The 19,071-nt window shown below is 36.7% G+C and overlaps 1 protein-coding gene across 12 annotated transcripts in view; it reads left to right on the top strand.

The window, feature by feature from the left end:
- ppfia2 (PTPRF interacting protein alpha 2) overlaps positions 1–19,071 on the top strand; it is a 222,827-nt gene that overhangs the window by 64,468 nt on the left and 139,288 nt on the right. The window contains exon 1 of one of the 12 annotated variants that reach the window (XM_047390070.1): positions 16,796–17,279. The exons of 10 other annotated variants lie outside the window; for them this stretch is intronic. In XM_047390070.1, the coding sequence (XP_047246026.1) occupies positions 17,196–17,279 (84 nt within the window). In that variant the 5' untranslated portion in view covers positions 16,796–17,195. Of the gene's footprint in view, positions 1–16,795; positions 17,280–19,071 lie in introns of those variants that run through there. One more of the 12 variants, XM_047390072.1, reaches the window with a different exon arrangement.

Below are 19,071 nucleotides of genomic sequence, written 5' to 3'. Positions count from 1 at the left end.
ATGGGCTATCAAGGCGGAAGGCCAGGCGAACGCTCCTACGAGCGGAAGAGGAGGAAGGAGGGCGAGGATCCGTCACAAAACAGTGCGAGGAACCGACCAAGACGCCAGAGACGTGGTCGGGCATGTGACGTGGCTCAGCTGAAGAGCAGGAGATTCTGCGTATGAAGGTCTTTTAAAGCAAAGCCTGGAGGGATGACTGGCCGAAGAGGAATGTGGATCAGGAGCTCATTGGTTGGAGCAGAGAACGTGGTGGAGTAATTAGACGGAGCCAGAAGTGGAGGGGAGTCTTCCAAGTTGTATTTTCGTCAAAACTCCATTACACATAAAATGTAGTCACCTAATCAAGATTTGATTTCTGTTTTGGTGAGATTAAAACTTACTGTAGAGTACAGAGTATAGAGTGTGTTAAACACTTTACCTTGTAATTCTAAATTTATTTTTCAAAGCTGTTAAACAGGACAAGAACAAAGTAGAAAAACTAACTATAAATGTTGTAAAAAGTTAAACTTGACCTTTGCACTCACATTGGTTGTTCTGTAATTTCACCTAATTCTTACCCATACATTAAGCATCTAACATCACAACCCACAACTCTTTACTTTAGCTCTTTTCCACTGTTTCATCTTTACTGTGAACACTGCATCTTTAGAGTCTGTGAAGTTCAGAATGAATGCCCTTTTTATTATATCACCATTCTTTCCAAGAATATTGCTTAATGCTGCTTACCAGTATTTATGTAATTTCCCAAGAAAAAATGAGCTTCAGGGGTTTTTGTACACAGTTTTTCAAAAAGATTGTTGTCCAAGACTGGTTTTTCTCACTGAGTTGATTGTCTTCATGTGATATCACACTAAATTATGTTAAAGTCAGGACTCCTCAGGAGAAATGCAGCACTTCCTCTTTTAGATCTCACTGAACAAACTTCCTATTATTTGATTTAATGTCATTTGACATTAGGATTAATGAAATTGTTTGTTACAACACAGCATCAATACTTTACTTGCAGCTTAAGTTACTGATCAGGATGTAGATCCAGCTTTAGTTTTGATAGAATTGTTTTACTCATGTATTATTTATATCATACATAGCATACAGTGGCTTGTAAAAATTCAGTAAGATTTAAGTCTAGACTTTGGTCCGTTCTTTTTTTATTCATTGTTTTGGCACCAGTGGCCTTTTATAAACAGTTACCAGACAGACGCGCCTGCGTCAAGGACTATAACCTCTGTTCATGGGGCGTCCGCTCTACCGCTACACCATGCAACGCCCTGTTCCATTCTAACACAGAGATCTGCTTCGATGTAGATGATTCCATCATAACTGACTGTATAAATGTCAGCCTCTGCCGCAGTCTGAAGTCTTCATAGTCTCCAATGCCTCTTTTCTATTCACAGTTCCAGCACCGCACGGCTCCACTCTGCTCGGCCTCATTCAACTCAACTCAGCTCTGCTGCTATTAACTATTGTTCTATGGTTCGGTGTGAGCCTACTAAATATAAGATAAGTTTCAACTACAAACATGCATAGTGAAATAAAGACTTACTCTAGCAAATCACTTCAGCTGTGATTTCGAACCACCTCGGTTTGATCGGCTCTGGCCATTGTGGTCCTTAATATTAATTTGTCACTCTTGAGTTCTTTAGAGCTTCTCCCGTCACTGCGGTAATATTCATGGCTTGTCATTATTCCAGATGTGTCTGGAATGTGTTCTTTGGTCTTCATGTTCAGTTTGTTCATTGGCGTTCTCCAACCAACTTCTGAGGCCCTCACAGAGCAGCTGGATTTAAACCGACATTACTAGAAGGTCTAGAAATACATGCTAGAGGAAAAAACACGCTTGACAAAGAGTAGGTTTTAGAGGTTGCGTGACAAACTGTGGCACAGAAACAACAGACCCATGGTCTTTGCCCTTAGTGATTTAGGTTTGTGCTCTACTTCTGCTGGCCGATTCTGTCCTCTCTATCCCTTTCCATTTTCCCATTCCCGCTGTCCCTTGTGGATGGGCTGCTCATGTCCAACGTCACATACAAGCACTTACAAGACAAAAGGGAGAAGAAGACGGATCAGGAGCCTTTCTTAGAAAATTAAGTGCAAAGTTTAAAGCAGTGTTTTTCTTATATCCCCCGCTGGAAAGCCTTTCTTCCTGTTTTATTTTAAGAATCTGTTACATCCACTCAACGTATCCATTCTGCGCTGGATAGATGCTTTAATTATAACACAATTTTTTTTTTCTTAATGGGTTTCATTCACATTCTTGCATGGTTTTAGATAACACAGGGAACAAATGGAAAGGGGTCCAGAAAAATGAAGACATCAGGAACTGGAGGAGCTTCGGAGGAGAAAAATGTTTGATACCTATAAACACTGGCAGGTTTATATCTGCATGCCATTATAATTTCTTTCATTCACATATGTGTGCTTCTATATGAAAAAAATATGTTGTCGTTAAAACCTGCCAGTGGTCTATCTAGAATTGGGTTTTAAGCTTTTTACTGGTTGCAACAAATTCTGTTTGATGTACAAGATAAAAAAAATTAGTCCCATTCAGCATTGTTTGTCACAGTTCCATTAGTTTTAGACTGTTTAATTATTACCCTGGCTTTAAATATTTGCATCTTTAGGCAATTTACCATTTTCTGCCTGATTTATGAAGAGCAACACAACTCTGCCTAATTTAAAATTGTGTGTTCTCCTGTCTTTCCTATTTTCAGGAGTAGTGAAGAGATATGAGTCTGTGTAGTCATGTATTACAAATTAAAAGTTCCTCAACATCCTGATCATCTTCAAATATTTATACATTTAAAAATGACTTCAGTTACTCTTATTTTAGCAGAATTGTTATTGGCTATTTTTCAGTGTTGGACTATGGTACTGAAATAAAATATTAACTTAGTCGAAGATATTTTACACATCTTTACATGTCTTTAGAATCCAGCAATGTAAATATATTTTTGTATACATATATTTAAACTATAGATTGAATAAGAATATGAGTTTTTATATTTCTTAATTATAATATGCACTAATGGTGTCTGTTTTTGAATGAACATCTTTGTTGTGTTGTAAATTTACAGCTAAAAATACCTTTTTTTACTAAATTACATAGAATTATGAAACTTCATGTTCTCCTAGTTTTGTTCAAGTTATGTTGAACAAAACATAAAGAAGACTACCATAAAAATTAAACATTTGTGGCTCTATCATACATGGCCACACAAACAAAACAAACACATGAAATCACTGATGTCTGGAAATTAAAATCAAATCTTCACATGTCTGAGGTTGGTCTGTCACTCTTTTAGAAGCCCAGTTGACACACTGGAAACCGATGGGCGGGATGCCTGGCGTCTCATTAATGGTTAAGCTCAAAGCTGGTTTGCTGTTTATTTTCTTAAACAGGGATAGAGGTTCAGCTAAAGAAAAAAACAAACTCAGACTTAGCATATGTGCCATAATAAAAAAAGAAAAAGAGGAAAATGTTTTAAGTACAGTGAAGGAAACCTGACTGTGTCATTTTCTGGAGCTTTTGGTGTAAAAGTATGAATCTTTAAAGGTTACTCACAAATCTGGGCCCAGGTCTGCAATGACACACTCTCCTAAAAGGTGCATGTTTTTTTTCTTATCACTGGTGCTATTTTCCTACATTTTAAATCTGACTTCAGTGCAAATTTTAGGTGGGGATTAGTTAGGAACACAAATTTTGTTTAAAATACAGAAATGTTATTTATATCCTGTAGCATAACACTATGAAATTAGCAAATGCATGTTTCCATCCTGTCTCACTTTCAGACTTTCGCAAGTTGCTACAGAATAAAAAAGAAAAGACATCTAATATTTCAATTGAATAAAAACAGAGTAAAAAATTCAAGATTATTATTTAAAAGTGATCATTTAATTATTTCGGGTTTGTTATTTCCCGTCAGCATGGTACATGGAAATGGTTTCTCAAAGTAAAACCTCTCCAAAACCATGCTAAGAGCTTTTTATTTATCACCTATTATTTTCGTTCTGATCTCTACCAAAGTTGCATGATGACTGACTGTCGTATCAGTGCAACTTGAACAACAATATATGCATAACTGTTGGATAGACAGACTCACAACACCAATCAGTGCATCTTACTACCCCACTCACGTCACTAATTACCAGTTATTACAGGAGTTAACCTTTTAGGTCTTGAGTTCAGCACTTATGAGTGCAGCTGCAAGAAGCTCTGCTATTCAGATATATTAGAGCTGCTGTGATTTTCAGCTCTTCACAGGATATCGCTTCTCTTGAAGTGATTCATGTAGGTAATGTGTGTGAATCTATGACAAAGTTTTATTCTGATTGCTGGCTTAAAGCCACTTAAAGTATTATGCATTAATTATTGAAGATATTCAGTTCAGATGACACTGTGTAGTGCCTACTTTTACTTTTTTCATCATCCGCCTGTTATAAAAAGCAGCACCATATGTATAAAACGTTAAGCACATCACCTTTCAAACATTGAAAGACATCTTTAAAGTAGTGAGCAGCTTTAAGATTTAAAACATTTAAAAATCTGAAGTCAGTGATTGAAATTTGTTTTAAATTGTTTCTATAAAGCTGCTCTGAGACCAAAGAAAATTGTGTTTAAACCTCAAATGAGCCATAGGACCTGAAACATTTAGTTAACATGAAACTCAGATGTTTGACTGATTTTTATTTTTGGTAAAATCATACTGCAATGCCCTAATTATGTTTTTGTCTGCTTCTGCAAACTGAGTAAATTTGTTTCTTGTTGTACAAGCCTGCCATCTGGTGACCAAAAGAGGTGGCACACTAAAAAGAAATCAAGTGAAGAAAAATACCAATACAAGAGGGCTGCACGGTGGCACAGTTGGTAGCACTGTTGTCTTGCAGCAAGAAGGTCGACTCCCGGCTGGGGGTCTTTCTGCATGGAGTTTGTTTCTGCATGTTCTCCCCGTGCATGCGTGGGTTCTCACTGGGTACTCCGACTTCCTCCCACAGTCCAAAGACATGCCTGTTAGGTTAATTGGTCTCTCTAAATTGCCCTTAGGTGTTTGTGAATGAGTGTGTGCTTTTGCTGTGTGTTGCCCTGTGATGGGCTGGCGACCTGTCCAGGGCGTAGACTGCTGGAGATAGGCACCAGCTTCCCCATGACCCACTATGGAAGAAGTGGTATAGAAACTGACTGACCAATAAATAAATAGATAAATATGCCTAGTGTGACATAACAGATTATTTATTTATATTTATTTATTTACTTACACACACTTATGATCTTTATGCATAGGTACAAAGGTATATAGGTATGCGTAAATGTATGTGTATGTATATATATATATATATTTTCTTTTTTTTTCTTTTTTTTAAGTCCTCTTAAGATACCAAAAGAAAACAAATTGAGGACAAGTTGTAATTTAAAAAAATGGAATGGAACGAATATCTGCATTATTTGTTTTTCAATCAAAGTTTGAATAAAATAAAATAACATCTATGACAGTTTGAAGTCTTTTGCTGTAGCTGTGAATGAGACATTTTATTTTCCCAGATGATAACACTGCCCATCGTTTTTGGCAATAATAGCACTTCCTGTAAATTCTTGGGCTGTCTTACATTAAATGCATGCTTGAGATCTCCTCAAAGTGAATCAGTGATACTGAGGTTAGGTGACTGATCTCCCAGGCTGTTGAATGTAAATTCTCCTCTAGTTTTTTCTGCTGACAAGCTGCATTCAACTTGCTCCTAATTTTGACCATCTTCCCTGTGCCGTTGTAGCTCACAACTCCCCAAAACATAAGCGACCCCCCTCCGTGTTAAACAGTAGCAATGATGCACTTTTCAGTAAGGCCTTGTTGGCTTTTCTTCAATTGCAGTGGTTTTGATTGTGACCACACCGCTGGTCTCACCACTACAAAAAACTTTGTTTCAGATGTTTTGAGGCCTATTTCTGTGCTGTTTGGCATATAAATGACTTTCTTTTGTTGACTCCACCATGCAGCCCATTTTTAAGTTATTTGTGGTTTTTGGTCTTCCAGGTTTTGGCATTTTTTTTCTATTAGAAGCTTAAAAGGCAATCTATACTGATGTCTGCCTTAGGAATGATTTACAAAACATGAACAGACAGGTTAAGTCATGTGTCTTTACACCAAATTTGTGAGTACTGATTATGTTTCAACTCTAAGGAGTGTCCTATTTCTTAATGTTAAATCTTTATCCCCACATTACTTAATTAGTTGCCAAGAAGTATGGGGTACAGCTAGGAAATGGCACAAATAAGGCACAAAAATGCATAATGATTGAAATGTTTTAGCTATGAAAACCAGCATAACATGTATGAAAACATTAAGCTACTTTAAATAAATTCCCCCCTCAAGAACAAATTAAGTCTTTGATTGTGCGAAAATGAATTTCACCAGATTACTTAAAGTTGCTGTTAAATTTGCCCAGCAGATGGTAGTGAAGGACAGGAGATCTGCTCATCCCTTAAGTATAACTATTTTATACAAGAGGAAGTTATATTATTCTCTTTTATTGTATCCTCAATCATTTATCTAACAGATCTGTTGGTCTCGGCAAAGTGAAACCGAGTCTGTGATAATTCTTGAGAGTAATTCTCTTGATGCTTCCAGCTGCAAAAAAAAAAAAAGGCCTCTCCACTACTGTGTAAATCAAAGCCATAAATCACAGCCCATTTGTGTCAGCAGACTTATTGTGACTTCATAACAATATTTATCAGGTTAAAAGCATCAGCCTCTGTCAGTAAAAAAGGAAACAAGTGATTATTTTCTCTTGTCATTAGAGGTGTGATTGCTGTTGAAACTGAATGAAAATGCTGACAGACAGAAGGCACTCTAACGATTTTACCTGCTGGATGTTTTGTGCTTCAAAATAAGACTGTTTGCGCTGTCAGCATTGCTAATTAATGTTGGTGATTACCTGGTTGTAGGGACAGGACCAAAGACGTAGTGCTCTGTTTCTTCAGCACACAGGACGGAGGGTCCATTCAGAGACAGTAGATACCTTCTTAGTCAAAAAATGAGGGCAGGTTTCTTTTCCATCAGTCAGCTCGGATGTGAGGATCTGGACTTTAGAGGATGCAACATTTATCCTCCCTCTTAAAGAGATCTGGGGCATTCGATCACAAACTTTGTGGGAGACTTTAGTTTTACTTGCGCATCTATGGTGTGAGTTTCTGCTCATCCTGTCCTCATAAAGGTTTTTTGTATTCTCATCCTCATTAAGCATTCCCCCTAAATATTACAAGAGCTCAGTTTAAACATTTTTTTCATCATTTTCAGAACTTTAACCTTGTTTTCTTTGCCCCTTTATTGCATTACTTAACGAGTTCTACAGGCACAACTAGTGCAGAAATGGTATTTCGTGTCCCAAAAGCGAGGTTTGCCATTATCTGTGAGCAGCAGCAGCAGGATTCTCTACCAGGCTGGGGGCGGTAATGAGAGAGTTATGAGATTGTTCCTTTCCCTTGCGTGGCTGGAGAAGACTGATGAGCTTGAACTTGCAAATAAAGTAAAAACAATCAGGGGAACGGGTGGGAGGGAGAAAGACGCACATCTAGCAAATAAAAAGAAAAGTGCTTGTAAACGCTTGAAAGATTGATCGTGTCAATATGGAGGTCATCTGTGTGGTGCAGTTTCTTCCAATTAGAGCCCCTCAGCTTTCAGCGAGATACAAAAAGCTCTACTAGTGACTGAAAATTGTTTTGTGTGCCTCAGTTTGAACCCCCAATAAATCAGGATTTATGACTTACAGCGTGTTATGTTTTGAGAGAAGGTATCAATAACTTTTCAATTTGAAATGTTTTCATTTCACAGGAGAAGGTGTTTGGTCTTAGTTAGATTCGAAGACTTTATTTAAATTTTAAAAAACTGTATATTTTGAATACTACGCAATAAAAGACTTTCTACGAATTTTTATGAAAATAACTAAAAAATAAATTTAAAAACATTAATGAATAAAGACAAATAAATAAGTAAAAAAAGCTAAAATAAGAAAAAAAAAGAATGATTAAACACACTTAAGAATATTTTACTTAGTGGTTTTTGACAGGAGCAGAATTCTTGGTTTTATGTTGACAAATGTGTGCCTCTTCTGCTGGAAAAAATCCAATCAGTTTGTTGTCACGTCATTGAAAAGTAAATAGTTAACAACAAAACAAGATGTTGTATCTCTGTGATCATTCAACATATAAAAATATTAAAAAGAAAAAAAAACTTCAATCTATAAAAAAGCAGATATACAATTAAACTTACTCCCACAGTCCAAAGACATGCCTGTTAGGTTAATTGGTCTCTCTAAATTGCCCTTAGGTGTATGAAAGAGTGTGTGCATGGTTGTTTGTGTGTTGCCCTGCGATGGACTGGCGACCTGTCCAGGGTGTACCCTGCCTCTCGCCCATAGACTGCTGGAGATAGGCACCAGCTCTCCCGTGACCCACTATGGAATAAGCGGTAGAAAATGACTGACTGACTGACAATTAAACTTAAGGGAACACCAGTAATATAAAGTGTGCAATCTTAATAGCAATTCGGCATCTTTTCAGTTCCCCTCACTAACTTCTGCAAGGCACACTTGATTACTGCTAAAATTAATTACTTTAAAATCCTGCGCTTCTACAGCCTAGAATGATGTGAAGATGCTGGTAGGGAGTTTTGTTGGATTCAGTTTCTATTATCTAAGCACTATTACAAGTCCTCATCATGAATAGTGTTGTGTTATTGTGAGTTATTTTGCTCAGGACAGCACGTGGGAGGTATCATCCACCCACACAGAGCTCTAAGCACTGACAGCATTGTGTATGTGCATGTTTGTGCATGTATAAATGCTCATTAAAGCTTCATAATGTCTCCAGTTAACCTGTCAGCCAACTTTTCATCACTATTTATTTTCCCAAAACTGCTGCAGAAAGGGCTTTTGGGTATTTAGAGCTTTGCTGAGGTATGAACGGAAATATGATAGGCAATTACAGTTTTTTTTAATGTAAGATGGGTCAGTAGCCTGACTGGCTGCAGCACAGTTTCTCAGATCCCTAACAGCAATGTGAGCTGCCATCTAATGTCTGTGTGGAGCTTCATTCAGGCAGAATCAAAGATGAAAAATTGTGTGTGATTTTCACCAAATATGTAACTGCATTAGAGTTTGTGTTTGTTCCAAGTGTTTTTTCCCCCTCAGTTATATATTAAAATACATTTTCTTCCACCAGTTTAAAATAGTATGTAAAGTAGAGTATGTAGTCTCCAGTCATATTGAAGTCACATTGAAGTTTGTGGTTGTAACATGTCAAAATTTGAAAATAGTTTAGTTGGTCAGGGCAACTTCCAACTAAATTCATAAGATTTAGAAACTTTATTCAGACCCAGATTGCAATTTAACTTATTTTTTTTTAAAGCTGATGAAAAAGCCAATTTTTAAGCATCCACTCTGCATGCTGAAAACCGCTTAACATCCTCCAGATGTTACAAGTCAGCATATGCTCATGAGTAACTACATTCAAAAAAGTGACTGACAGCCTAATCTCTCGACTCAGCATGTTTCTTTAGAACTGCTAAGCGATACCGCACTCTTGAAAGTCAAAAACCTCCCACTTTCAGTGCCATGTAATTTTACTCAGACATGATTGAAACTGTACTATAACACTCTCACTTTCAAACTCACTATGAGATTGACTACTTTCCAATAGATTGTCCATGTACGTCTGTTTCTGGCTGCTTTGGCTTTGTGATTTTATGTATAGGTGAACAACTCTTAGAAATCTAAATATAGAACGAATAATCTAAATATACCTGTATGAGGCGTACTGAAGCCCACTAAAACAGACACAATATGTTTGTTCTTTATTTTCATTATCATTGACTTTAAATCTTTTTGTTTCCGTTGGTTTTTTGGGGCTGCCACTTGTTAAGTTATGAGACACTAAAACGCAAGAGGTTGTTGAGTCCCACTGAGAATAATTTAAGCCAGCGCAAATTGACTCTTTTTTTGTTTGAAATTTGTTGTCAGATAAGTGAAAGAAGAGGAGTTTAAAGGTTCGGTCGACCAGAAACAATGAAGTCTGATTAACTTTAAAATATAGCAGCGAGTTTGCTTCCATGTAGCCCGTTTTGAGTGTTTTTTTAAATCCTGTCCAAAACCTGTCTCCATTTAAGCTACATAGGAAAAGAAGGTTGCTTACAAATCACAGCCACCATCAAAATCCATTCTTTGAGCCCAGATTTAAATTTCCTTTGGATTTTCCCAGGGGGTAGCAAGAAAAACCATAACTTCGGTTGGCTATTGAAATACATAAATATGGAGCTTTATTTTCAGCGTAGAGTTTATATTCAAATTGTAAATTGAGTCAGATCTATAGAAACATCTCTTTAGAAGTGATAATTTACATCTGATGTAAAAGCTACTATAGCATAAACTTGTAAATATCTGTAAATAAATCACAGAATGCAACATTAGATGTCTAAATATGACAAAACTGACATGAAGTGTAAATTATGCACCAAAACATGGGCATGTTTGAACTCTTATATGATAACCTTAAGTAAAAATACACAGTTCAATGATTTTACAGTAGTTATTCAACAAAATTACAACACAAATTGACTTTGGCATCTCTTTAAAATGACTTTAAACCAGAGCAACAGTATGTAAAAAGGTTTCTAGTAGTTTTCAAACTTTAACTATTGGGGACAGTGGTATACCTTGAACAAGTATGTAAGTCACAAGCTTACTAAGGTATATTTGTGTTTGCCAGATTTTAGCAGGGACTTTATTCTTGCCATGTGTTCAGATTGCATTTGGAGAATACAATTCCCTTTGCCTGCATCTCTGGTTTCTGTTTCATGTGTTTTCCTCATTTTAATTGGCTTCTTTAGTTCAACCTGCATCTTTTTATTCTTCATACCCCATTGGTATGCATGCTTATTCCCAACAGACTCTGGGTCAGTTCACCCTTTTGGTAATTTAAACCCCATTTCATAGCCATCACCATTTGACCACAACCTTTTTATTTGTTTATGTATTTACTTACTTAGTTATTGCCAAATAGATGACATCTAGTTAAAGGTTTTGTCCACAAAATATGCCTAAACCAAGCCTGGATGGAGAAGGGAGGAAATAAGATGTTTACTCTCTGACTATTGGCTTTCTTCATATATAATGTGTTTATATTTTCATACAGCCCCTTAAGATTTATCATTGTTTATCTCCTGTCTCCAGGTCCTAAAATGACTGAAATTAGAACATTTGAAATGTATAAGGGAGTACCAACACATAACAGCCTTTCTGAAACCATTCTCCATGTGTGCTACAAGGTTTGCCATTTTACTCCTTTGCTTTTAATGCTTGGGCTGTTCTATCGTAATCAGTAGGAGTGCTGAGGGAATCAGTAGACTAATGTCTGCAGGAGTATGCACAAATTAATGCACCATTCTCAAAAAATGAAGGGAACATAGTTTAATCAGCTGAGATAGCCACCACTGACAGTTTATGGGCCCAACTACCATTCTAAAAATACAGGAAACCACATGCATGTTGTTTGAGAATCATCTCAAGTATTTCTACACCAGTTTTTTATTGCATTGGATGGATTTTATTGACTGCTCCAGATATTTTGTTCACTCAGACTATATCCTTGACAATACCTCCCCAATGTTTCAGCTGTGACAGGAGCAGGGTTATGTCCATTACAGCTGTCTGCCAACACATCCCTTCTGACACGATCAATATGGATCTGCTGCTCTGATTCAGACATTTGTTTCTAGACGCCTGTACTTCGGGGAAGGACACGAGAACTATTACCAACAGCTGTACATATTGTGGAAATTTTATAACCATAGCTGAGTAAAGCAAAGAGAGTTGATGTTTTGCAGCTAAATTGTTTGTTTGCTTCAGGAAAAAAAAAATCACCAGAATATATTCTAATACAGAATACAGTTTGGCAGTCTGCATTCTTTCTTGTCCAATTTAGTGTGGAACACAGCAGCAATAAAAACCCCAATTAGGCAAAGAGATGTCTATTAACTAAAGGTGACAAGGTTCTGGAGCCTGGAGGGGATTTTCGACTGAAGACTGAACAATGATGCCAGTTATTTATAAAGAAAACAAAAGTTCCCACCCAACACTTAATTGAAAAACAAAATTTGTTTCTTCTATTGCTGATCCTGTAAAGTTTTCTTATAAATTCTCCACTTGATGTTCAGAGGAGCTACAGTTCATAACTGCACTGCCTCATCACCGTAAAGTACCATTTCTCCAGTCAGCTTGTTACCAGTATGTGTTCAACAATGTGTGCCAGCCATGTTGACAACAACATATGCTAATTCTAACATGTCATATTTTCCTCTAAGTAACTTGGATTCCTGCAGAGATTTACCAGGGGCTTATCAACTGTGCACCTCTGTGAGCATAGGAGAGATTTGCACAGTGCTTTTTAAACAAATGCTATCTTGTGATGACTTAAACTGTAATAATGTACTGTTAAAGAGGGAATGTTTAAAAATCTGTAGGGTACTTAATCCAGTGAAATAGTGAGGTAATAGCTCAGCAATTTAATGAGTTTGGCTTAAAATTACTACCTGCACATCTCAATAAATTAGGATTTCAACAAAAAGGTTAATTTATATCAGTTATATATATATATATATATATATATATATATGTATATGTAATAAATCTCTCTCTCAAGAGAGAGAGAGAGAGATTTATACAAGGTTTACAAGGTGATGTATATTAAGTGTTTTTACCCTCTTTCATAAAACATTTCTATTCATAAACCCACAACCTCTGGCCTTGCATCAATCACAAGTGGAAACTGATGATATCCCGCATAGCTGAGTACACCAGCAATCTGGGATGACAGGAACAGAATAAAATGAGCAGAATATCAATATACTTGATTGTCCTTCAATGGGGAAATTCGAGTGTTACAGCAGCGGAGTGACAGGCAAATGGAAGCATGCAGATACACACAAATATGTATAATAATGATAAAAATAAAATAAGACTGTGCAGTAAGGTCAAATGTAAAATGCAAGAAAAGCTATACATATCAATAAAGCATGTGCAGATTCTAAACAAATTTGCAACTTTGTGGGATCATTTAAAAATCTACAAACTGTACTTTATATGTTTCTGCAAAAAACATGCTATTTATTATGAATATTAAAATTTTTAAATTACTATAAGATTGCTCTTTTGGCAGACTGATGATTTGATACTGCAGCGATATTTGCTTTACACAAAGAAGGTAAGCGACACAAGGTCATTACTAAAGAAGCCATCTATTGAGAGTACTTTATCCAAGCACATTAAAGGAACATTGAGTGGTAGAAAAAGTTGCAAAAGCAATAAAAATAAGGGAGGACTGTGAAGCACAGTTCATCCAAGAGACTAGGTATGGACAGCGACTGGTGTCAGTGCTTCAAGAGCCACCACACACAGATGTTTCCAGACGATTGGCTAAAACTGTAGCATTCCTTGCATTACACAATGCCCGAACCAGAAACAACATTAAAACACTTTGTACACATGCTCAAAGTGTTATTTTCTGTGTCTTGTTTGCAGCCTAAGGGGATTCTTGACCAAACAGGCTTCTAGCAAAGTGCTCTGACAAACACTTACATACAGCACAGAAACAATTAACATGTGAATCAGATAAACATTTTTTCCACAGGTAACCACAGCCTAGCCTCATGCTAATGTGTGGTCTCACTATCCTCATCATTGTTCGGAGTCACTGCAGAAGGTTTTTATACTGTACACGATAATGTATTGTCTGTCTTTAGACACCCATAAATCAGCTCAAACCTAGATTATATTGTTTCCACAAATATACCACTCACCAATTTATTATTACTTCTTCTGTCAGAAGAATGGGTCAAACACAGGCATCACAAATCCAATTGCTTTAATTCTTCGATGGATGGATGATGGATGATCTAAAAGATGTGAATTTTAATGAATGAATAAACATATTTGGAATAGCACAAAATTTCAATGGAACATTTCAACTTAATTTTAATAGGAAACAGAACTTGTATCCACTTTTTAAAATAATTATTTTATTTTGGATAATAATGCATTAACAGTGTCTTTTTTGCTAAATGTAATTTTTTATCTGTGATGCTTTGGCAGTTCAGGGAATACTGAAAGACAAAGCAGGGAAGGCCATAGGAAACACAGTGGATTGAGAGCATCCAACCAATGACTGATTAGCACTAAGCCACGCCCACTGTACATCTGGATAATTACGTCATAGATCAGTACACTGTAAGCACAAAGATCCTTATGTGGTTGATGTGCAGGAGGGCTTAGCAGCACATTTTGGTAAAAACTGTGCACATCCACACCTGAAAAGCTTTCAAATTAAATGAAAATAAATTTGTTGTTTTATGTTATGTTTCAGATAATATATCTGAATGTTTTTCAGCTTTTTAAAGTGAACTGCAGAACTATCATTACCTGTGAAATATACAAAAAAAAAGTCAATTTAGTCAGTCAGAAAATAACTGATGTTGCTTTACTGTACAATTTTTCCTCAGAACCTCAACAGTTTCATCAACATTGATCTTAAAAGCAGATTTTTTTTAAACAAAATTAGCCTGAAATTATAAAGATCAGAATATCAGAATATTTTCAAGTTTTTGTAAAGCCATAACTGATAACTTCCTGCCATGAGTGAACTGTTATTTATACTAGGAGCAGAGGCAACATTACTGTGTGTGTGTGTGTGTGTGTGTGAGAGAGAGAGAGAGAGAGCGCACTTACTTTAAACAGGGTTTTACTATTCTAAATTAAATACTAAATGATCGCAGTTGAAATTTTAAACTGTCTGTAGGTCATTACCATGGTCATCACAACTAGTATTACTAAAACACCAGTCTCTGTGTTTATTTCCTGTAGTATATAGATGCTTACTCTTATTCTGAGATTCTGAAAAGATTATAACAGAGCAACTTTACTCTGTTTAGCCTTCCTGTTATCCGTTGAAAGTGTTGCTCTCTTGCAAACCCTAATAAACCGCAGACATGTCATAGAAAGTATAGTTTTCTTTTTAAATAGTTACTTACATCTCTATCCTTCCTCTGACTTCCATCTGTTCAAAGCTATCAGGTTAATCTCTTGTTTTGAAACAGCACATAAATCACTGCTGTTGAATAAAATTAGGTTATTCCACCTCATTCAACAGACCAATAAAATGAAGGTTTTGAACCTCAAATGTCCCACATTTTGACTAGTCACTGCAAATGTATGTTTGTTCTCATAAAATGTAGCTGTTATTTAGTATTTAGATTGTTATTCTAAATGATTTGGTCCTCAGCCTTCTCACAAATCAGGCATCTTTTCCTCTTAATTTAGAAAATGCATAATGATGGATATATTTAACAATGAAAAAGTTTTATATGCTTTTATATGGAATGAATGTATAGTAATTTTACCTTATATATATAAACTAATAACAAAAAAATTGTTTCTTATCTAACAGTCTAAAAAAGACTTTAGATTAGCTGTGCTATCCAATTAAAAATGTACAGTTTTCACTAATTCTTCAAAAGACAAATGAAATAATTTCCTGACCTTCTCATGATATATATATATATTTTTTTTTGCTAAAGTTTGTACACCTATCTAACCACCATTTTTCTAACTTTGCAAGTTCTGAGTTACTCATTTAGGTTCATAACAGCTGATATAGAACCACTGACCAATCAAAACCTCAGTGTTAGACCCATCTGCAGCCTCTCTCCTAATGTTCACATGGCATCAACAAATCCCAACATGGGGCTCTTTTAAGTGACTCAAAAATTGGGACAATGATTTTTAACATTGTTAAAGTAAGAGCAACCCTTTCTCTTGAGATTCAAGCCATCTCATTAACTGATTTAACCCCATTATTTTACATGTAAGGGAATATGTGTATTTTCTGTAAACTTTGCATTTGAGTAGCAGGATAAATTAACTTTGGTGACCTCAGCTAAACTTTTGCTTCTCTGCTATAAATGCTGTTAAACTACTAAATCTAGAGCATTGCTTTGAAGTCTTCCAGAACTAAACTTATCCAAGAAGTACAGGGCTAGCTTCAAGTTCAAACCACTCACCATGAGCTGTGTCTAACAACACAAAATCAAGCTACAGCATGAACTGAAGGTTTTCCTTTAGATTAAACTGGATTTTATAACTCAGTAACAGCTAAATGCTGTTATAAAATCAAATAGTCAAATCCCATTTTATCTTTTTATTTATTCCTCACATTCAGGACATCTTGCACTGCATGTCTTTCCAGGATGTAAGTCTTTTAAATGGTCAGTGAACATTCCCCAAACTGGTTAAACAGCTTTTAAATGGAATCAGAAGTCTCTGAAAAGAAAGTCACTGCAGATAGTACATGAACCATAGTTTGAGACTAGGTAATTGCATATTTTGTTCTGGCTTCATAACACCCATCCTCCCATGCAATCACCCTCCATTGGAAAAATAAGCAGAAAATGAGAAGAAACAAAACTCGGGCCCAGAATTGTTTTCGTTCTTATACCTTGAAATGTCATAATAAAACGACTTTTCAAAAATATTCTTGTGATGTATTTGTCTTTTCATCTTATAATTTAACAATAAAAATCAGATTTGTATTTGAATAAGGAAAAAAAAACCAAACTGTTTTTAAGATGTTCTGTAACAACAGTACAGTTTTACAGTGCACAGACAAGGAACGTGTGTCCTCCTAATTTGAGCACCCTGTGTGTTGTTAGCTGAGCGCGGCTGTGATGCTCTGACTGATTATTGGTGAAGCCGAAGGGGAGGGGGCGCGATAATCCGCGCACAGACAGAGCCAACCCCGCCGCCAGCAGAGCAGCTTGCAGCGGGCGTGGGGAGAGCATGGCTCCGCTCGGTCCTTCTCTCTGTTCAAATCACTAGAAACCCACCGAGATTAATCACCTGCTGGTGAAGGGGACGAGGTGTTAAGACCAAGGGATTTCCTCGTAGTCACCCTTATGATCGGGGGTTTGGTTCCCTATGAGGAGCGGTGCGCATCTCACCGGAGCTCTCCACCTTGTAATGTCAGGAGCGCAGCGTCGGGTCAGCAGCTGATCCAAATCATTGTCTCGGATTGTTTACGAGTTTCCTGTTAAAGGTTTCTGCGTTCGCCTGAACTGAAGAAGAGGAAAAGACGGATAAGTTTGGATTGTTTTCTGCGCAAAGGAATGATGATTTTCTCAGATATGAGTACGGGGACAAACTCCCCGAAGGTGCATCCACCGAATGGGACGAGATTTTACACATTTCAGGCAAGTGAGCTGCTCTCTTCAGTGTCTCTGTGGCGTTGCTGTTTCTAAGTCAAAAATGTGAATTTAATATGACATTATTTAAGACTTTGTTGTGGAACAGTGATTGTTTGGTGCTTCTTCTTGATTGCGTGGCGGATTGAACTAGATTTTTTTTCTAGACTTTGCATTGCACCTTTAGGACAGTCTGTATTGAGTTGAAGCCGGAAATATTTATCGTCTTAGAATTTACCAAAGTAAAACGGGGACATGAATGACTGCTCAGTCAGCGACGCGGCCCATACACAAATAACTAGATATGTTGCAATAAATATAGCGGGAGTCCTCTTTAACGTTTTGAAAATTAAATACTCTCATTACAATGGAAATAATGGTAATCTGCAGTTTAAGAATTAATCTTTAACCAGTCTGTGTGATGTATTTTAACACTCACCTTTCACCCATCATTACTGCTGGTCTTGTTTTGGATTCTGTTCAGTTTTTCTCTGTTCCACGGAAAATAAGGACACCCCATGCAGAGCCCCACATCGATTGTTGTATAGACTGTGCATATTTTAGGTCTGTTCATGCAGAGCCAATGAATGCATGGCAACGAAGCTGTGTAGGGATATTGATTGTCTGCCTTAATCTTGTGAACAGGACAGTACTTTTTGCTTTATTAAAATAGAAATGTGTTCTCAATATATACCAGTCAAGCATAGCATTATGACCACCTGCCTAAGAGTGTGTTGCTCCCCCCCTGGTCAAAACCTCAGTCGTTGTTGTGCTTCTTAAAATATCCATGAACCATTTTTGCTTTGTGGCAGGTCACATAATCCATCTGAAAGAGACCACAGAAATCAAAGAATGTTGTTTCCATGAAAGGGTCTACATAGTCTGCAGCAATGCAGGTAGATGGAATATGTCTATGCCTCCTACCTAGCCATGGATGTCTGCATGAATGCTAGGCCCTGGGGTTTACCAGAAGAACTTTGCTCAAAGTATCTTATTGCCACCACTGGTCTTGTTCCCATAGTTCATCCTGATCCAATCTAGTTCCGATGTAAGGATGGCACACAGGCAGCCATCCACGAGCTCTAAAATAAATCCTTCCATTGCTCCATGGTCCAGTTCTGATGCTCATGTGCCAGTTATTGGTGCTTTCAACGGTGGACATGGGCTTTCTGCCCATCATATGCCACCCACCAACAGGTGCAGTGACGAAGAGATAATCAGTGGTTATGTTATTCCTGATCAATGTATGTTTTTCTTCTAATGTAGTATGAAAATGATACAGGCTTACTCTCTAAGCTACTATTTTATGGATTGAAGCAGAGTTTTTTTGTTGCTTTTTTACTTCACTTAAAACCTAATGAGGCCAATGGTAGATGAGAAGTTTATGAAAAAAAAATGCCCTGTCTTATTGTTGGGATAATAACTGGGCTTGTGGCAGAAAATAGTTTTTAATCTCTGCCTGCATCTGGATGTTTTTTCACAGACTATGTTATGGTGTTTCAGAGTCTCTTTAAATACTCTTTTGTTGAAAGAAAGTAAAGAGCAGATGCTTCCTGAATGCTTGTAAACTTCTTTGATATTTCTAAATCACAAAAATCTTGTTTTATGGATTGTAGTTCCAGGAAATACCCCTAAGATAAAGATCATTGAAAGTTACTGTTTGGGTTCCCATTGATGTTCTTTATGCTCAAAGGAGTTTTCCCGCAAATAATGTTTCAGTTTTATCTGTATAGTAACATACCTGCTCTCAAACTGTTTAATAGTTACACATTTAAATAAATGTTCGCAATTTCTTGACTAG

This window comes from Girardinichthys multiradiatus, chromosome 17 (genome assembly GCF_021462225.1).
Source record: "Girardinichthys multiradiatus isolate DD_20200921_A chromosome 17, DD_fGirMul_XY1, whole genome shotgun sequence".
NCBI classification, from domain to species: domain Eukaryota; kingdom Metazoa; phylum Chordata; class Actinopteri; order Cyprinodontiformes; family Goodeidae; genus Girardinichthys; species Girardinichthys multiradiatus.
Note: the sequence above shows the minus strand (reverse complement) of the source record. Positions and strands in the feature narration are given on the sequence as shown.